This window comes from Loxodonta africana, chromosome 18 (genome assembly GCF_030014295.1).
Source record: "Loxodonta africana isolate mLoxAfr1 chromosome 18, mLoxAfr1.hap2, whole genome shotgun sequence".
Classification (NCBI taxonomy): Eukaryota; Metazoa; Chordata; class Mammalia; order Proboscidea; family Elephantidae; genus Loxodonta; species Loxodonta africana.
The window spans coordinates 59,905,435-59,926,022 of record NC_087359.1 but is presented as its reverse complement, the minus strand read 5'-3'; the positions used below and the strand labels follow the sequence as shown (position 1 = coordinate 59,926,022).

General features: G+C 44.5%; 2 protein-coding genes across 5 annotated transcripts in view; both read left to right on the top strand.

The window, feature by feature from the left end:
• BLTP2 (bridge-like lipid transfer protein family member 2) overlaps window positions 1-9,639 on the top strand; it is a 32,436-nt gene extending 22,797 nt beyond the window's left edge. The window contains exons 26-39 of one of the 3 annotated variants that reach the window (XM_064271473.1): window positions 167-373; window positions 2,372-2,471; window positions 2,751-2,933; window positions 3,513-3,634; window positions 4,132-4,287; window positions 4,374-4,495; window positions 5,728-5,908; window positions 6,768-6,854; window positions 7,088-7,198; window positions 7,338-7,473; window positions 7,573-7,703; window positions 7,885-7,986; window positions 8,283-8,417; window positions 8,830-9,639. In XM_064271473.1, coding sequence (XP_064127543.1) covers window positions 167-373; window positions 2,372-2,471; window positions 2,751-2,933; window positions 3,513-3,634; window positions 4,132-4,287; window positions 4,374-4,495; window positions 5,728-5,908; window positions 6,768-6,854; window positions 7,088-7,198; window positions 7,338-7,473; window positions 7,573-7,703; window positions 7,885-7,986; window positions 8,283-8,417; window positions 8,830-9,012 — 1,956 coding nt within the window. In that variant the 3' untranslated portion in view covers window positions 9,013-9,639. Of the gene's footprint in view, window positions 1-166; window positions 374-1,292; window positions 1,506-2,371; window positions 2,472-2,750; window positions 2,934-3,512; window positions 3,635-4,131; window positions 4,288-4,373; window positions 4,496-5,727; window positions 5,909-6,767; window positions 6,855-7,087; window positions 7,199-7,337; window positions 7,474-7,572; window positions 7,704-7,884; window positions 7,987-8,282; window positions 8,418-8,829 lie in introns of those variants that run through there. The other 2 variants (XM_064271474.1, XM_064271475.1) reach the window with 2 other exon arrangements.
• A 115-nt stretch (window positions 9,640-9,754) lies between these two features.
• On the top strand, window positions 9,755-20,299 carry RSKR (ribosomal protein S6 kinase related). Of its 2 annotated transcripts, XM_023556192.2 has the most exons (12): window positions 9,755-10,096; window positions 10,472-10,741; window positions 10,830-10,913; window positions 11,045-11,113; window positions 11,480-11,549; window positions 11,769-11,873; window positions 12,061-12,101; window positions 12,358-12,385; window positions 12,499-12,588; window positions 12,670-12,758; window positions 12,868-12,978; window positions 13,470-20,299. In XM_023556192.2, exons 1-12 carry the CDS (start codon window positions 10,043-10,045, stop codon window positions 13,713-13,715), a joined length of 1,257 nt encoding a protein of 418 aa, XP_023411960.1. In that variant the 5' UTR covers window positions 9,755-10,042; the 3' UTR covers window positions 13,716-20,299. The 2 variants fall into 2 exon arrangements, 1 of the variants encoding a protein (XP_023411960.1); XR_010318410.1 differs by lacking the exons at window positions 9,755-10,096; window positions 11,769-11,873 and having other exon boundaries at window positions 10,627-11,549; window positions 12,358-12,588; window positions 12,839-13,585.
• The last annotated feature ends 289 nt before the right edge of the window (window positions 20,300-20,588 follow it).

Sequence of the window (20,588 nt, the reverse complement as noted above, 5' to 3'; positions counted from 1 at the left end):
CTCCCAGCAGGTAGGTACGTCATGGATAATCACTCTCGTATTAAAATCAAGTACAGTTCACTCAGCCAGAATTAGACGCAGCTGTAGTGGCTGGTGCACTCTGCTCATTAACCTTATCTTCCTTGGTGGCCCTGATATTGTGACTCTGCTTCTCTCTCTGGTATAGATGGTTCTTCGTGGAGCAGAGACAGAAGGCTGTGTCATTGTGTCAGCTGCCAAAGCCCAGCTGCTGCAGTGCCAACACCATCCAGCCTGGTATGGTGACACACTGAAGCAAAAGACATCCTGGACCTGCCTGTTGGATGGCATGCAGTACTTTGCCACCACTGAAAGCAGCCCCTCTGAGCAAGATGGCCGGCAGCTCTGGTTAGAGGTTAGTTGGCAGGGCTCGGAAAACCTTTTGTATTCCCAGTGTTACATAGTTCCTTCCACCAGAATAGGTAGCAAGATTCTTGACATTGCCTTTTGCCAGCTTGGCTGAATAACGGGCTGATAACACCTTCAATATAGCCAGTCTCTGGTCTGTGAGCACATAGTACTTTTTTTTTTTTTTTTAATCTCATGCTATTCTGTTTCACTGCAAGGGAGACTCATTTCCCAGTGCACTGCAACAAAATGGGTTGGAGCTTTTTTACTTTGGAAAGATTGCTGGTCCCTGTTGATTTGATCACACTAATCAGCCAGCAGCCATGCCTAGAAGAAAACACACAGTAGGTCTCAGGGAATTTTTAGATAAGTTCGCTCTCTCTGTCCTTTCTCTGACCTCTCTTATGAAGGTGATTGATTTGGTTGTTTCAGCAAGGCGGTAAGGTTTAATAGAAAGACTGCTTGTCTAGAAATCAGGTTATGTGAGTTCTAATGTCAGCTTTGTTATTATACTAGCCATATGCCCTTGGGCAAGTTATCTTTATTTATAAAATGGAGTTAATAGTTGACCCTTGTACCTCACAGAATTATTGAAAGGATCAAATGACAAAGTGCTTTGAAAACCATAAAGCTTTACTCAGATGGAAAGCAGTCTTTTTTTTTTTTTTTTTAAGTCAGTATGTCCTGGGGAGGTCTAAGTGTGTGGCCAGATAATGTTTTTGTCAGACATTGAGATTGTGAGCAGCTGGCAGGGACTAGGGAAGGTGTTTGTTATTGCCTCGTAAGGCTGTGAGTTTTCTTTTCAGCTTCTTGGTAAACTGCATTTACACTACAATTTCTAGGATATAGTATCAGAATTGTGAAGAGGTCTAACGGTTATGAGATTCACCTAGTCAATATTGTGCGTATCATTACTTATTCAACAGGTGTTAGGTGCCCACATTGTGCTGGGCATGGTACACCCCAAAATGAGTTACTGGATCCAGCTGCATCTGATAAGGACCAAAGTGATAACTCCATTTGCCATGCTACTCAATGGTGGTAAAGCTGATCCCTCTTCCCTCCTCCCTGGCTGGTGCTTCTTACTCCAAGGACCTTAGGGCTCAATCCAGGCAACCTCAAGTGTAATTATATAAGAGGTAATGAGCATTTAGATCAGATGTCAAGCCAAGTAAGGGCCAAGTTGTTGGTAATATGAGAGGTCATGTGGATACGGTTCAGGCAAGCAGTGCCCTTTACCTCAGGAGGTCTCAAGAAGTAGGCACAGAAGGTATTAATTACTTCTGCAGAGGTGGACAGGGATGAACTATGCAGGATCTTCCTATCTGGCATTTTCTGGGCCTCTGCTGCTTTCAGGCATGCTCTCTTGTAGCTGAACCCCTTTTTTTCTCAGGCTATGATATTAGCTGTAGAGTGGAATGTGCTTGGCTTAGGTGGGAGGGTCTTTGATCTTGCCTTTCCTACGTGACTGTTTCATGACTTGGCAGATCTACCATCCCGAAGCCTTGATCTTATTACTGCTTATGGTACTCCTGTATCACTCATTCTGTTATTCATTCAGACTTTAGCTTGGCAGAGAGAGTCAAAAGAATTCAGCCTGTCCCTCCATGGCAACAGTGTCAGCGTGGTTGTCTGTCTGAAGACAGAGAACAGCGAGAATACAAACAGAATGAGTACCAAAATGGGTGGGAAAGTGATTTGTTTTGATGAAATTTTTTGCCCATGACATGATTTGCTTTTAACCTAGCCTGTTGTTTTATAGGCCCAAGACCTGTGGGCCTGGCAAAGTGTGCATGTAACTCAGTTAGGTTTGGAGAAGTTGGGTGGGTTGGGATCAGGAGAACCAGATAAGCCCTCTATGCTGGGAGACCCTTTAAGCTATTCCAGGCAGTGGAGGTCCAGATAGTAAGTGTAAATACTTGCAGCATGGACATTTGTGACCCAGCTGGCCAGGACAGGCTGCTGTTCCCCCAGGAGCTAAAGGCGCCTGCATTTCTGTCTTCAGGTGAAGAACATTGAGGAGCACCGGCAGCGTAGTCTGGACTCTGTGCAGGAGCTGATGGAGAGCGGCCAGGCAGTGGGAGGCATGGTTACCACCACCACAGGTCAGCTCTCCCCTCTCCCCAGCCATACGGTTAGGAATAGATGCCACATCCCAAAGAGGGCATTTCCTTACCTACTCTTTTTGCAAGGTTTAAGGCCAATATAGGTGCTGGAGTAGGGCCATTTTGTGCTAGGCTAGGTTGAAAGCAATGCTTCTGGAGTGCCTCAGACATTGCACCTAGCTCGGAGGCTCTCACAAAACCTCTTCTGACCAACGCCACGTGAAAGAAAGGACCCTATTGAAAATGTCTTTTTCATATCTCTTTCCCACCTTTTCCCAGATTGGAACCAGCCAGCTGAAGCCCAGCAAGCCCAACAAGTTCAGCGGATCATTTCACGCTGCAGCTGCCGAATGTACTATATTAGTTATAGCCATGACATTGATCCTGAGCTGGCAACTCAGATTAAGCCACCTGAGGTTCATGAGAACCAGGAAAAAGAAGATCTTCTAAAGAAGCAGGAAGGTATTCAGGGCTTGAAGGGCTTTTAGGAGGAGATTAGGGAACTTGTGAAATTAGTTATTTCCTTAACGGTTTCGAGACAGTTGTTGCGTGCTGTTGAATTGGTTCCGACTCATAGTAACCTCATGTGGTGCAGTAGAACTGTCCCATAGGTTTTCCTTGGCTGTAATCTTTGTAGAAGCAGGTCTCCAGGTCTTCCTCCGGTGTAGATGCTAAGTGGGTTCAAATTGCAAACCTTTCGGTTAGTAGCTGAGTGCTTAACTGTTGCACCACCAAGGCCCCTTTTGAGACCATAGAATTAGTAAAAGTCCCGCTGTGCACTGGGCGTTAACACTTCACGTTGCTCTACCTTTTCCAAGTCCTTCTATGAGAGAACAAGATACACTCTTGGAGGAAACTAGGATGAATGGGTACTGTTTATGATTCTGAAATGTGCAAACTTATGTTTCTACCCATGACCATCTCTCACCCCCTTTCTGTGGGGTTAACTAACAGAAGTAGTTCCAAATTGAGCTATGGGATGGAGTAGATATTTAGGGAGAGATTTGAGCCTCTTACTTAGCTGCTAACAATATGACTTAGGGGCTGTGGATACCTTCACCCTCATCCACCATGAGCTGGAAATCTCCACCAACCCGGCTCAGTATGCCATGATCCTGGACATCGTTAACAACTTGCTGCTCCACGTGGAACCCAAACGGAAGGTGGGTTTGGGCCCTTATAGAACGCTAGTTTGCCCCATAGGAATCCCAGAGCTTGTGCTCTATTTGGGCTCCAATAAGAAAAGCCATACTTCAAACTGAAAAAGGGCCTCGTAGTTGGTACATCCTGTATTAGTCAACAGTGGCGGTTGAAGTTCCTCTTATCTAGGGAAGGTCTGAGTGTCCCTCAGATTGTAGAGCTTGTTTACTTGATTGTTTTTCTTGGTCAGTTCCCTACTCAGTTATCTAACCCTTCTAAAAACAGCAACTACTCCCCACTCCTGCCTCCATACCTACCCTGTGGGCCTGGCTTATTGTGAAATCCACACTCCCAGATCTTTTGTATTGTCCTTCTGCATACTCTTGCTACTAACAGCCTGACAGATAAAGGTTAGCTTTCCAGAAGAGATCCCATTTCTCACTCTCTCCTCTATTATTTCACTTTACTACAAGACTTGTCTATTTAAAAATCTTGTTCATTTCCTTTCTCCTTCCTTTAGGAGCACAGTGAAAAGAAACAGCGGGTCAGGTTCCAGCTTGAGATCTCTAGCAATCCCGAGGAGCAGCGCAGCAGCATATTACACTTACAGGAGGCCGTGCGGCAGCATGTGGCCCACATACGGCAGCTGGAGAAACAGATGTATTCTATCATGAAGGTAATCGCCCTGGGAAGTCTGAGGACAGGAAGGTCTCCTAGGGAAAGAGGGATTTCCTCTGAGTTTCTCCTGTTTTGTCTCCCTAGTCTTTGCAAGATGACAGCAAAAATGAGAATCTGCTTGACATGAATCAAAAGCTCCAGTTGCAGCTAAACCAGGAGAAGGCCAATCTACAGCTGGAAAGTGAAGAGCTTAATATTCTCATCAGGTGCCTCAGCATTCTTTCCCTGCCCTTTTCTAGTGCCCCAGCGGGAGGCAGTTTCTTTTCCTTGCTTGTGTTCTGACAGTATTTAGGTCACGTATGCATTATCAAAGGCTGATCTAGGAGTAGATTTGGGCACCTCTTCCTCAATGAGTCTTGCTGGACTTGGCCAAAGACGTTGAGAACAAGAGAACCCTTTGGATCCTCGATAGAATACTTCTTGGGAAAGGCTTTGCTGAGAGAAAAATGGGTAGTTGGGAGAGATCACTTTTATGGCCTTGGTACCATGCATATGAACTGAAAATACTATCTTGAAGTTAGTCAGTAAGGAACACAATTGCAGGTAACAATCATAGGGGTTATTAGTGGGAAGAGACCATCAAGAAGCTATAGTGCTGAAAGATAGGATTTGTGCTTCCATGGCCCAAGGTGTCAGGGAGCAGTGAATCCAGTGAAGAAAATTTATGGAATAACTATCCCCAGAATAGCTCCATCTCTGATTTACCTCTTACATCATTCTAGAGCATTCCACTCCACCCTCAACCTATACATTGTTTCCTTTATTGGCTTTGGCCCTTGTATTAGTTTCCAAGGGCTGCTGTAACAAAGCACCACAAACAGGATGACTTAAAACAACAGAAATGTATTCTGTCACAGTTCTGGAGGCTAGAATTCCGAAATCAAGGTGTTGGGAAGTTGGTTCCTTCTGGAGGCTCTCAGGGAAACTCTATTCCATGCTTCTGGTGGTTGCTGGCAATCCTTGGCATTCCTTGGCTTGTAGAAGCATCACTCCAGTCTCTGCCTTTGTCTTCCTATAATGTTCGCCCTGTATATCTGTGTCTAAATTTCCATCTTTGAATATGACACCAGTCAGACTGGCTTTAGGGCCCACCCTAATCCAGTATGACTTCGTCTTATCTTGATTATATGTGTAAGGACGCTATTTCCAAGTAAGGTCATGTTCACAGGTACAGGGGGTTAACCAAAACCAAACCAAACGCATTGCCATCGAGTTGATTCAAACTCGTAGCAACCTTGTGGGACAGAGTAGAACTGCTCCATAGGGTTTCCAAGGAGGAGCTGGTGGATTTGAACTGCTGACCTTTTGGTTAGCAGCTGTAGCTCACCCATACCTCTTAACCACTGCACCACCAGGGCTCTGCAGGGTAGGTTAGGACTCTACATATCTTTTTGGGGGTCACAATTCAACCCATAATAGTACTCCTGTCCACTTACAGATGTTTTAAGGATTTCCAACTGCAGCGGGCCAACAAGATGGAGCTGCGAAAGCAGCAAGAGGATGTAAGTGTGGTCCGTCGCACTGAGTTCTACTTTGCTCAGGCACGGTGGCGCTTGACAGAGGAAGATGGACAGCTGGGAATTGCAGAACTGGAGCTGCAGCGGTTCCTCTACAGCAAGGTATCCAGTGTATACAGTCACACAGAGGTGGCCATGTTGAGAGGTATCGGCCTATCTCAGGAGTCTAACTCACAAAAAGGAATAATCGTAAAGGAGTTAATTATTATATGATTATTCATGATGGTCATGATTGGAAACAGCAGAATTCCCCTTAGACTCATGTATTTATAATATTAAATAATGATACAGATATAGATGAGTTTGATTAAATGCTTCCCTCATTAAGAACATTATCCCTAGAAATGTGGCCCAGAGGATGTAATCTTCCAAGTCCAGCTTTTCTATAGCTAGAGCTTGAATGTTGTTATGTGCCACCAAGTTGATTCTGACTCATAGTGACCTTACAGGACAGAATATAACTGCTGCATAGGGTTGCGTAGGCTGTAATCTTTATAGGAGTAGATTGCCAGGTCTTTTCTCCTGCAGCATGGCTTGTGGATTTGAACCACTGACCTTTTGGTTAGCAGCTGAGCACTTAACCATTGTGCCACAAGGGCTCTTTAGAGACCTTAAATAAAACCATTCTAATACTGGTATTCAGTTTTCCTGCAATTACCCATTGGCATGTGGGAGGCAGGACATTATTCATTATTTTCCACTTCAAGGGAAATTAGGAAATGAGTGAACATTTTTGAATGTCACCCTGATTGGGAAGTACTATGGCCTTTAGTGCCCTAGCCAGTAATGCCCCATGAGAAACACTGAATTAGAGGTTGCATTACTGGTATGAGATTGAAAGAGATCTCAAAGGTTGGGATTAGGTACATGGAGAAAGCAAACAGTATATGTAGTAATTCTCTAGCAAGCTCCTGAGAAAGGCTTATTTATTATAGTGGAAGGGGGAAATCTATCTTTATAGGTGAATAAGTCTGACGATACAGCAGAACATCTTCTGGAGCTGGGCTGGTTTACTATGAACAACCTCCTTCCCAATGCTGTCTATAAGGCAAGTCTTATTTCTCCATTCTTAGCTCATTCACATGCTTCCTAGCATAGGACATTTACAATGCTGTGTCCACATAGACCCACTGTGGAAAACAATGTGGCGATCTCAGATGGTGAAAGCGTGCTCAGCTTACAAGACCATTGCCTCTGCTCTCAGTCTACAGAAGATATGTGGGTTGACTTAAGGGCAGAGAGGACATGGGGTTGGGTTGTTGTTCACTCTGTATCTTACAGGTAGTACTGCGGCCCCAGAGCCCCTGCCAGTCTGGGCGACAGCTAGCCCTCCGCCTCTTCAGCAAAGTCCGACCCCCTGTTGGGGGTATCTCTGTCAAGGAGCACTTTGAGGTTAGTAACCAGTCCATGAGGGACCCAGGAAAAAAGAGAAGTCAAAAGCTATCTGTATGTCATAATGCTATGTTGGGGGTAGGTAAGCTAAGGGATGGTGTCTGAGCTAAATTACTTCTTTGGCCTCTTTCCCATTTAGGTAAATGTGGTGCCTCTCACCATCCAGCTGACACACCAGTTCTTCCATAGAATGATGGGCTTTTTCTTTCCTGGCCGAAGCATGGAGGATGATGAGGTTGGTGATGAAGAGGACAAGTCCAAACTAGTGACTACTGGTGAGAACCTTTGTGGTGGAGCCCCAGAATGGGGTGGCAGCCCCAGAGATCCCTGCAGCTTCAGAGGGGATGACAGCTGATGTGCTTACTTTTCCATAGGAATACCAGTGGTGAAGCCTCGGCAGCTGATTCCAACAGATGATGGAGTGCCTCTGGGCTCAGGAAAGGGTGTGGCACAGGGCTTGAATCGGAGCTCTGGGGTCAGAAGGTCATTTCGCAAAGTACCTGAGGTACCAGCTATACCCCTGGTGCTAGAACAATGGGAGAGACCTGAGGTGCTATTTGGCCTCATTGGGGATTTCTTGTTCCTTTGAGTCTGTTCGAGTGGTAAAAGAAGAGGGGGATGTTTGGGATCCTGTTTCTTTTCCTTCTGATGGTCAGGGGCTCACATTCCTTTCGTGCCTTTCCTAGCACCCTGTGGATGATATTGACAAGATGAAAGAGCGAGCTGCCATGAACAACTCCTTCATCTACATAAAAATTCCACAGGTTCCACTGTGTGTCAGTTACAAGGTCTGCACCTTTCCAGCACTTTCTAGAATAGGGTGGGAAGGGAACCAGATAAAATCACTGGAGATTATGAACAGGGAGACAGCCAGGCTTCTGTAAAGCTGGGCTATGAGTGGTAAATCTGATATTCCCTCTGCTCCCCTCAGGAGTCAGTACCAGATTGAGTTAAGGAGAAGTCAGTGTTATTAGGTTTCCGTTGCAAGAAGGTACTGGACGACCCCAAGTACTGGCTTCGATTCAAAATGGCAGCTGATATATTTTCCCCTTCTTTTTTTGCCTTTCTCCTCTTCCTCTTGCAGGGTGAGAAGAACAGTGTGGACTGGGGTGACCTTAATTTGGTGCTGCCCTGTCTGGAGTACCACAACAACACATGGACATGGCTAGACTTTGCCATGGCTGTCAAGAGGGACAGCCGCAAAGCCCTGGTTGCCCAGGTATCCCGCCAGAGCTCGTGGCTGTTTGGTTAGCCTAGGCTGGCAAAATAGATCCTCTGCTCAGGAGCCCTTCGTTCTAGGCTATAATAACACAAGCCTTGGGAGAGGGGCAGATGAATGAAGTGAGTGACTTCTATCCCTGCGCTCCCTATGACTTCATCCAGATGATTAGATTGAAAGTTTACTGTTTCATGTATGTTAACTACTGTTGGTCTTAGGGAACTAAGGGCTGACACAATCTCAGGTTTAGAATGGGTTCTATTTAGACTGTAAGCTTCTTGAAAGCAGCTGAATTGCCCTATTGTGCCTTACGTATAAGTTTAATAAATCTATCTTGACTTGATTAATTTTGATTTGTTCTGCCTGGCCCACTAATATTTACCTTCCCCTTTACTCCTCTCCAACCTGCCAGGTAATCAAAGAGAAGCTAAGGCTGAAGCCTGCAACAGGGTCGGAGGTCCGGGGAAAACTAGAAACTAAATCGGACCTGAACATGCAACAGCAGAAAGAGGAGGAGAAAGCCCGACTCCTCATTGGTCTAAGTCTGGGTGACAAGAACCTTGGCAAGAAGTCCATCTTTGGCAGGCGGAAGTGATCTGGCAGTCCAAGAATGGCTACAGTACAGGATCTGACTCTGGCTCAAGCCTTAGGGACTTGTGGAGAGGGAGGGGCTTTCCTTCATCTACCATGATCAGTGGGGATCAGGGGCCCACAGGCTACTGTGGAGAGGCAGCAGTCTTCAGTAGCTGATCTGTTCCTTGCAGGGCATGGTGGACAATAATGCTGAGCTTCACCCCATACTGATTAGGAGGCCGGGGGCCAGAGAGGCAACAAGAGAGCAAGACCCAGGGAATGGGCCCAGGGCTAGGATCCTGTTCCCTTGGGGTCAGCTGAAAGGGTGGGGGGACAGTCTTGATCAAGTGTGATAAATTTTTATAAATATATATATATATATAAATATATATATTTCTAAGTATAACTGTTCTCCTGTGTGCCAGAAAGCTGAGGGGAGGGGGCTGATCCTCCGTCCCACACTCCACTGCCTTGTATGAGAGTTGTTAGTGTGCTGGGGGGAATCACCCCCTCCCTAGTCTGTGTGCCAAGCTCACTTGGGAGGATGGCAGTGGGAGCCAGGGCTGACTGCGGTCCCCTACTCTTCCCTGTCGGGTATGCCCTGGAGAATGGTAACAAAATGATTTAAAGAGAAAAAAAATTTTTTAAATTTGATGCTGGTTTTTTCTTCGATTGTGTTGAGTCTGTGTGTTTAAACTGTTATGCTCTTCCCTTCTCATCAACCCGGCACACCCTGTAGTTGCCACTTTAATGAGGGTGGCCTGTTCCTACCTCTGCCCTGAAGCTGTATCGCAGACACTTTCCAGGCCTGGTGTGACACTGGCCCCGTGCTGATGGGTCTCTGCACATTTTAGCTCTGGCTGTAAGCCTATTCTTAGCCAGAGGGAATATGATTTGGGGAAAATGGTGAGGTTTGGCTGTATTGCCTGCATCTCTAGTCATGAACAACAAGGAAGAGGCAGGGCATATGTACAATGCAGCATCAGGGGGAGGAACTAGTTATGTAACTAGGACAACGGCTTTAGCAGGAGGAGAGTGGAGACAGGCTGGGGATGGGAGCAGTGAGCTGTCGGCAGGGGCGACATGCCAGGGTGGCTGCTCACAAGGTAGGCAGTGGGGCTCTGGCAGCCTCTTGATGACAGGTGAAGGAAGCATGGATTGAAAGCCTGGGGAGTGCCTGGAAAGTTGTAGAGATACCCAGTTGGGGTGGGGGGAGTGTGCAGGTTGCTATACTGTGAAAGGATCCCACCCCATACTGAGAGATGCAGGCTATATCCCTGATGTCTCACAGGGGAAATGTCTAATGATTGCTTTCCTAGATTTGAATTGTGTCCAGGAAATTCAGGCCTTGGCCCAAAGTAAGCCTAGCAGCAATTTTGCCTGGTGCTCAAAAGTGTACCTCTAGGGTTTGAGACCTAAAGGGGAGGGAGTGCTTGCTAAGATGGGCAGAACCTGCAATTCCTCTGGGCCAGAAGATTTAGTGTGGTTCCCTTGGTTCTCAGCAGGGTGGCAACATCCAGGGCCCCTGGACCCGAGGCTGGAAGAGCCTCTGGTCAGGTGTGGGGACTACCAGGTCAGGTCTGGAAGAGTTGTGGGGACTACGGGGCCATCAGTGCCTGCACCGGGAGCCCCTGGAGCCAGCCCCACTGATAGTAGAGAAGCCTCTGTGTGAGTGGCCTGTGCCTCAGTTCATCAACCTTTTCCTGCCAGAGTTTCCTGTTAGGCCCCTTAGCAGGCAGCAGCAGTTGAAGGTAAGATCAGTGGAATCTCTGGAAGCCTGGGGCCCCGGTCTTCGGGAGAAATCTAGAAACTTGCCTTGTTTCCCATTTCTCGGTGCAGATTTTAGACATTGTGGCCAAAGGCTCCTTTGGAACTGTCCTCAAGGTGCTAGACTGTGGCCGGAAAGGTGTATTTGCAGTGAAGGTAGGGGCCTATGTGCTCTTCCATATTATTATTTAGTCCTTGCCTCCAATCTTGGTCCAGAGAGGCTGGGTGAATTAAACAATTCAATAGCACCATTCCCCCCAGGAGTCATCACTCCTCTCCTTTTGTAGGTGGTGTCCAAGGTAAAGGTCATACAGAGGGACACCCTGAGGCAGTGCAAAGAGGAGGTTAGCATCCAGGTATGCGCAGGGCCCTGGAAAGGATCCTAGGAAGAGTTAAAGCATCTTATCCAACTTTCTGCTCTCTCTTGTTCTGCCCCCTTCTTTTCCCTCCAACCTAGTTCAACACCAAAGGAGATCCTAGGAAAAGTAGCTATCTGCACAGCTGTCCAGGTTCTGTGTGGAAAATCTCTCTAACATGCCCCAGTGTAACCATTAGTATTACGCTGATTTCAGGATTACCAGGCAGTTAGTTTCAATGAAGTTCTGACCTCAGTGGTGAGGTAGCAGCTCCCTTTGTGCACAACTAGATGATACCTAATGTCCTGGCTGCCTTGATTCTCAATGATCCTATTCCTCCCTAACTTCTTATTTTTTTGTCCCTAGCGACAGATCAGCCATCCTTTTGTACACAGTTTGGGGGACAGCTGGCAGGGCAAACGGCACCTCTTCATTAGTGAGTGACTGGCCTCGTCCCCAAGGGTCCTTCTACTACACCCCCCACCTGGGATTACCCATCCCTTTGGCTTGTTCTGCTTTTGCTCTGTTCATAGCACCCCTCTGTCTGGGGGGAGAGGGAATAGCAGGTGGCACCAGTTTGGGCACGAGACCTACAATGTCTTGAGCCCAGGCACAGTAGCCTCCAAACGATGCCTAGACTCCTGGTGCTTTGCAGTGTGCAGCTACTGCAGCAGAGATCTGTACTCCCTCTGGTCCACTGTTGGCTGCTTTGCTGAGGCTTCCATCTCTCTGTTTGCTGCTGAGTTGGTCCTGGTGCTGTGTAAGTCAAACAGGAATGGTATTAGAAATGGAGAGGGAAGAATCAAGTGGGGGGGAGGGCAGAGGGAAAATGACTGCTATTAACTCTAGACATGAAAGAATAGGGATAGGGATGGGGAGGGGGCTACCAGGGAAACTGGAAAGGACAGGAGAGCTTCAGCACAACCCATGCTTGCTGTCACCCACAGGCTATCTTCATGACTTGGGCATCATCCATCGAGATGTGAAGGTAGAGCTGAGTGCTTTTCCCCCTTGTCTGAGGAGGGGCTTCAGTAAGAGGTTCTGACAGGTCCACCCTGAAGGCAGGGTGAAGCTGAGAACAGCTGACCTTGGGGGCCCCATGGGTGCTAAGGGCTTGGGTAAGGGTTCTGCCAAACACAGATTTGAATGGTGTCTAGGGTGTCTTCTTCAGCTAGGGGTACACATGATGTAAGAGGGTTGAAAGGAAGAGGATACATAATAACTTCTCACCTGTGATTTTTCAGATGGAGAATATCCTTCTGGACGAACGAGGTAAGTCCTTTTCCTTCCCTAGCCACAGGATGAGAAGTCCCTTGGTTTCAGTACAAGTCTTGGCTGATGAAGGGTGGAACAGAGTGGTTCTGTTGCCTTACCTTCTTTCATAGGACATCTGAAACTGACAGACTTTGGTCTGTCCCGCCACCTGCCCCAGGGAGCCCAAGCCTATACTATCTGTGGCACTCTTCAGTACATGGGTGAGAGAGAGCTGACTGATGGGTAAGCATTGGGTAGGATAGCTAAAGGGTGTCAGTGACAAGTATCTTTCAACTCTGTAGCCCCAGAAGTCCTGAGTGGAGGGCCTTACAACCATGCTGCCGATTGGTGGTCCCTGGGTGTCTTGCTTTTCTCTCTGGCAACTGGAAAGGTGAGACAATTGGGCAGGAACTTTGCCCTGTGATAGGGAGAAGGAAAGACCTTAGGAGATCTTGCCTTATTCCCACTAAGGAATTACACCCTCCCCCGCTTTAACTCAGTTCCCAGTGTCTGCAGAGAGAGACCATGTGGCCATGTTGGCTAGTGTGACCGACTGTGACTGTGAGATCCCAGCCTCTCTTAACCAGGGGCTCTCACTCCTGCTGCATGAGGTAAGGGTGAACACTATCTTTGACTTTCCTTCTTGACTACCAAGCCATTCACTCTCTCCTTTCCCTATCACTGAAGTGATATTTCCCCATCCCTGATTAATTTTTTTTTTTGGGGGGGGCAGGGTTTTCAACTTGATTAAGGCTCACTCACTGCTTACGCCCTAACCAACTTCACATTTCATTCCTGAGCTCCTGGTCCTATGGACTCTGTGTCCCACAAATCTCTTCCCCATCTGGAGCAGACAGGTTCCTTCCAAGAAAGTGGGCCAGTGCTGCTGTCTTTCCATTTAAAAGCTCACAAATACAACTCTTATATTCCTACCTTTGCCCCAAATTAGCCTCTCTTTCTCCCTCTTTTACAAATCTTCTACTCTTTAAGGTTCTTATTCCTACACCCATAGCTTCACGGCTTGCTTTTTCCTTTTCCGGCTTTTCTGTTCAGCCCCTTCCCTGTCCCGGTCCCTCATCCTTCATGTTCTATTTCCCTTCAGCTCTTATCCAAGAACCCCTTCCACCGTCCACGCTATCTGCATCATTTCCAAGTCCACCCTTTCTTTCGGGGTATGGCCTTTGACCCAGAGCTCCTACAGAAGCAGCCAATGAACTTTGTCATAGAGGCACAAGCTACCCAGCCCAGTCCACTGGAATCCATGACCTTCAAGGACTTTGACTGTGACCTGGAGTCCTTCCTGGTCCATCCCAGCCCTGCTCAGGTTAGGACACGACTCGGAACCTGAGCATCTCCTCCTCTGCTGCCAACTCAGTATGACCATCTTGATGATCCAGTTTGTTTTTACTTTGTAGTTCCTTATCATTCTGTTATTTTAGGCATTGGACCAGAGTTCACATCTTGGGCATTCTACTACTGGCAGCTACAACTGGCCCTAGCCCTTCTCCCATACATCCCATCTCTCACTACATCTCACATCAGGGTGGTGAACCTTCTTTTGTGTCACTTTTCCCTCTCCTTGTTTCTGTCATGTTTCCTTTCTTGAGCAATAGTGATGCTTCATATGTTCCCATGGTACTACTTAATGTGTTTAATAGGCTTGTCAGAAGCAGTATGAATATTTTTCAAAGATCTCAAATGCTGGCCTTTCAACTCCTTATTTAGGGGACTAAATAATGCAACTAAAAAAATATGATATGGGGGCTCAAGGCCAGTCTATAATAAATCTAATTAAAAAAAAAATTAAAAAGTGAACCTAATAGCCCGAAGGAAGGAGATGACAGGAACTGAAACCTGGATGGGTTAAATGTCTTCTCTAGGGGTAACTGGAACAGCTATCAATTTTTTTCCAAAACAAAACCACCTCAGAAGACCTAAGACTTCTTAAGACTGATCAGTTTCTGATAGGCAAACCAAGGAGTGTTTCACGGAGAGGCATGACATCAAACTTAATATTTAAGGTTAGAGATTTATCTCAAAAGAACTTTTTCTTTTAGTAAGGAAAATCATTTGGATCATGAATTTGCATACACTTTAAGCCTTTATGACTTCTCTTTATTTTTCTGTAACTTCGCAAAAGCTTCATTTTTTTTTTTTCCTGCAATTTTAGGGGGGGAAATGCTTTTAGATCATATTATTTTTCATTTATGTCTGATGTCTCTTTCCAGACCAAATACAGTCTCGAGAATACACTGTATACTTTTATTTATTAATTCTGTCCCTGGATTAAATCAGATTTTCCCTGTACATGGCTGGCATTTTATAGGTCTTTGCGGAATTGCCTTTTTTCTGAATCGTACTTTCGCCTGATGCTACCTGCTTTCATTAACAGATGTTATAATGAAAATCCTTACGACACTTAACTGCTGTGCTTACTGTAAAGGATGTTTATCATTACAATTCATAGTGTTCCATTTAAGGATGCCTGGGAGAAATTTCCTCTTGTTCCAGTTGTGTTTTTCCTGCATTGCTATTTGGTTTTTATCTTAAGGACACTAAATACTCAGTTGATTGTATTTGTCTCTTTATACTGATGCCAGACCATTTAGAGCCCAATTTGTGGTCCACGTCTAGCAGGTGATGGGATTTGTATGCCAGCTACATTCTTGATTTCATCTTTCTTCTCTACCTTTATTTTTCTTATCCTCATTTTTCTAAGTTTTAATCTTTCTGGTTTTACTATATTACCTGCATCTTTGTAAGTCCTTTTGGAATGAGGATGGGACATAAATAAATAAAAGAATGTATCCTTAATCTTTTTGATTATCTCATTTGTTTCTCTGTAGACCCTTTTCTAGCTTTATTACATTTTTTTCTTTATTAAGTTGTTGTAGTGACCAGAACTGCACATTGAATAAAACCCTGGATACTAATAATAGGAATTAATGGTTTCCAAAATAGTAGCTAAGAGCATTAGATTGGAATTTAGAAGACCTGGTGCCTGGATCCACCAATAACTATTTCAGTGTCTTTAGGTGAGTCATTTTAACCTCTCCAGATCTTACTTTCCTAATGTATAAAATGAAGGGGTTGTAACTATTGATTCTTAATTGTGTGTGTGTGTGGCGGGGGGTTGTAGATTTCTGTGATGCTTTTCAAAGGGCAGATGCAGAGGACCTGATATTTTGTGATACTATTTCTGGTTCAGCAGGCAGCACATTGGGCTAAGGTCATCAGGAAATGGTTAACATAATGTCACTACATGTGGAACAAAACTAAGTTAGCCTTTTGTATGTGGTTTCCAAAAATGGCCTGAGCAATTAATACGGCCAGGCAAGTAGGGGCTCCACAGCATCCATGATCATACACAGTGAAATCTGTGAGAGCCAGAACTTGACGGGACTGCCTTGCCTTTCCAAGTCTTGCAAGATTTCTGCCTTTGACAGGGCGCAATCTTACCACTTTCCTATTGCTCATTTTTAGTGGAAAATGCTTGAGTTTTCCTTCTCTGGCAGGTTTCCACCTTACACAGGTTCTGGGTTTCTGCAGGTTTTACTGTAAATGTAGTTTGAATCATTTCTTCCCGTGTGAAGACATTTCAACATACTCTATTCAGTTAGTGGTACACTACAGTAGTGATTCTCAGGGTAGAGTAGAGGGAGTGACAGAAAAGCAGTTTCAGAAAGTAAAATTAAAAAAAAAAAATTGTCCCTGCCTCCCAATTCTGATATGCTTATCCCTCTGTCCCCACCCCCATTCAGAATCACTGACCTTTTACTTATTCATATGAAATTCACTTAAAAAATTTTTATATACAATTTGAAATGATTTTTTAAGTCTCTATGCTTTGATTTTTTCATTACCTAGAAGAAATCGGATATACCTATAAACATGAATACTTTATGCTATACTCCCTTCTGTCTTTTATAAGAATTTAAGATTAGTCTTCACACCAATCCTTATATATTCTTCTAGAAAAATGTAACTCTAACCTAAAGTCCTTTATCATATGTTGATCTGTTCATTTGTTCACTGATTTAACAAATTGGTAATCTCAATTCCTTGGTTACTTCTTTAAAGAGCATTTTCAACATAGAATCTCGTCAGCTTTTTAAAAAAATGAAGCAAGATCATATTCACTGGTTCCCTTTTATACAAATGCATTATTAACCCCTGGGAAGAATTCTGATAATCAGTAATGATTTTCTATTTACAAAAAAGCATGCTACATTTTACCTAAAGGCCCATTTTGCTTATATTCTGAGAATATACACATCATTTCAGATTTCACTGTAAACCATGAGTTTTGCCGGTTTACAGAGCCCTACTGATTAGCAGTGGTCATATTGCTTCCTTTGTTCAACACTCCATCATACACAGCAGAAGAGGTAATAATTCCACAGTTTCTTCCTTGAATTCACTCAGAACGGTCTGGTGGACACTTCTCAGTTTTGCTGATTTGGGTTATGTAGTTGGATTTTTATAAAACAAATATCTAAACCTAAAATTAAAAAGCTATAATTGTTAAATTGGGCCCTATCTCTCATATAATGTGCAAAAATTAATTCTAGATAGATTAAACACTTAAATGTTATACATTAAAATGCTAAAAATCTCAGAACATCTGGGAGACTAGACCTACAATAAAGAAATGGAGGAGATACCTAAACCAAGACAGAAAATGAGAGAGTTATAAAAGACATTTTCTAAGAAAGACACATTTAACTACCTAAAAATTCGATGAATGACTCAATCAAGACAAGAAATCCAAGTACTTTGGAAGAAAAGATAAACATTTGACAGCATAAAAATTAAAAGCCTTTGTATGGCCAAAACCAAAACCAAACCCAACCTGATGCTGTCAAGTCGATTCCGACTCATAGCAACCCTATAGGACAGGGTAGAACTGCCCCATAGAGTTTCCAAGGAGCACCTGGTGGATCTGAACTGCTGACCTTTTGGTTAGCAGCTGTATGGCCAAATGAACCATTAATAAAGTTAATGGACAAACAATAAAGAAAAAATATTAGCAGTGTGATGACAGAGTTAATGTCCATAGCACAGAACTCTTAGTTAGAAAAGAAAAACAACCAGTGTTTTAAAAGGGCAAGGAAATGAAGTGACAATTAATTAGATCTCTGTCAGTTGATAGAGACTCTTAGAAGACTCTATATAAGACACAGAGAAAAAAAATGATTCCATTTTTAAAAAGGACTCAGTTACTTTTCCCTCCCCTGTGTGTGTGTGAGAGGGAGAGGGGAGTAATTCGAGTGGAAAGAGGAGAGGGAAAAATAAAAGAAAATAAAGGCTTGCACTACTAGTCCTTAATCCCAAAGACCCCAGTAGACACATCAATTAATTTTTGAGGGAAAAAAAATACAAGTGTTTGTGTATATACATAAAGAAATTATAAAGAATTAGAGCTATATTAAATGACAGGAATTTCTAAGATAAGTAATATATTTATTTACAGAGCAAAGTGTAATCATACTTGACTAAAGACAAATGACTGTATGTGTTTGTATAAAGGTATACACACCATTGGTTACCTCAAGAGGGTAGAATGGATAGGGGAGGTTTTGGCTTTAATACATCTTTGCATTGTATTATTTCACTAGTAATAATAAGGATCTATTATTTCTATAATTTCAAAAATACCAAATTAAAGAAGTTATTATGCAAAACAACATCAACAAACTAATTTGGTTTATGTTACCTATCACTCACAATGGCATTTTCCCTCTCATCTACCCCTCCATGTCCCTCTTAATTTTCTGATGGAAGCACCATATCCCTTTGGCTACCTACCTGGTAACATATCAACTACAACAAGGACTGTGCATTCTAATTCACACATTTTTATGATACCAGGTTTTACTACTGGCACTTAAGTTTTCTGTCTTGGCTTTTCTGCTACTTTCCACCCTTATATTATTTCCTGGGTCATTCTCACTGACCAGAAGTGCAACTTGGAATTCCCTCTGCAGAGTCTTGGGGAATCCCAGGCTCAAGTTCATCCTCTTACATTCTTTCCCCCAGTTTTCAATTCAAGCAACTGTTGCCATCTCTAGTGCCTGCAGGTTGGGACCATTAAGTTTCTAGAGCAGTGCTGACCAACAAAACTATGATGCAAGCTTTGGAAGTTACTTTAAATTTGCTAGTAGTGACATTTAAAAAGCAAAATTAATTTTAATGTCTTTTATTTAACCCAGTATATCTAAAATGGTATCATGTCAAGATGGCTTCAATACAAAAAATGAGATTTTAAATTATTTTTTTCACACAAAGTCTTCAAAGTCTAGTGTGTACTTTAATCCTACTGCACATCTCAATTTGGACTAGCAACATTTGAAGAGCTTAACTGTCACATGTGGCTACTGGCTACCCTAATGGACAACACAGTTCTACAGAAGCCTATCACCTAAGGGCCCTGCAGTTTATAATATAGTTCCTCCTCCCTGGATAACTGTCTTGTCCAGGTTCATTAAGACTTCTAGAGTGTAAATAAAGTGCTGTGAGTGGAACAGATATTCTATCATAAACTATAACTCTGAATATTTACCTTTAGGCTGTTTCCAAAAATCAATTCCACTTTCAATTTCCCACACAGAGGGGATTCAGGAGGCAGTAGAATGCCCTATTTGGTATGTGGGTTGGAATCTTGGCTCTGCCATTTGCTACCTGTGGGACATTGAACAAACTACATTAATCTCTGTATGACTTGGTTCCTTTGCCTGTAAAATGGGAATATTTACAGTACCTACTTCATAGGTGGTCAGTGGCAGAATTCTCACCTTCCATGTGTTGGATTCCCAGCTGTCATGGATTGAATTGTGTCCCCCCAAAATATCTGTCAACTTGACTAGGTCATGATTCCCTTGTATGATTGTCTACCATTTTATCATCTGATGTGATTTCTCTATGTGTTGTAAATTCCATCACTATGATGTAATAAGATGGATTAGTGGCAGTTATATTGATGAGGTCTACAAGATTAGGTAGTGTCTTAAGCCAATCTCTTTCAAGATATAAAAGAGAGAAGTGAGTATAGAGACATGGGGACCTCATACCACCAAGAAAGCAGCGCTGGGAGCAGAGTGCGTCCTTCAGACCTGAGGTTCCTGCGCTGAGATGCTCCCAGACCAGGGGAAGACTGATGCCAAGGACCTTGCTCCAGAGCCGACAGACAGAGAAAGCCTTTCGCTGGAGCTGATGCCCTGAATTCGGACTTCTAGCCTACTGGACTGTGAGAGAATAGACTTGTCTTTGTTAAAGCCATCCACTTGTGGTATTTCTGTTATAGCAGCAGTAGGTGAGCAAGACACCAGCCAATGTAGCCACCAACCATCTGTCAGTGGAGGCTTTCCTGTTGCTTATGATGCTGAACAGGTTTCAGCGGTGCTTCCACGCTAAGGAAGAAAGGCCTGGCGATCTACTGAAAACCAGTCAATGAAAACCTTATGGGTCACAACGGTCCAATCTGCAATGATCAATGGTCATGGGGATGGTGCAGGACGGGGCAGCATTTTGTGTGGTTGTGCATGAGGGTCGTACCTCAAGGCCACAAAAGCTAACGACTTCATAGGTCCTTCTGAGGATTAAATTAGTTAATACACATAAAGGATTTGGAACCGCGCCAGGCACATAATAAATGTTCAATACATGTTAGTTATTATTCCAGTAAACTTGTTGCAGGCCCTGAGGTAAGTCCCTAGAAAATACCAGAAATTCTGAAGCGGCTTTACAGCCGAGGGGCCACATTCTGGTTGAGAACTACCTCTCAGGCCATCACGGACACAGGACCTATGCGCGGACCGGCCAAGCCTCAATAAAAAACACTCCTCCGCTCACCTCTCCCTGACCACCCCCCTCTCCCTGACCACCCCCGGCCGGCTCTTTCCCGTCAAGATTGAGGTGGGGGGGTAACTGGGGACACCTGAGGAAAGACCTGCTAAGTCTAGGTCATGGAGACAACTTTTCTGACCGGATGTGAGGGTGGTCCACTAGAAGCAGGAGGGATGGACTCCTTGATTCTCTCCAGCTGCCCACAGCACCTTCCCTGAGGTGAGGCCACTAGGTGGCCTCGGGGCTGGCGCGGGCCCAGCCGTCCCGGCTCACGGAGGTGATGGACGATCCCAGAGGGAAGCGCGCGCGAGCCCGGGGGCGGGCCGGGTCTGGAAGGGGCGTGACCAATTCAGGAGGCCCCGCCTACCCGCCCGCC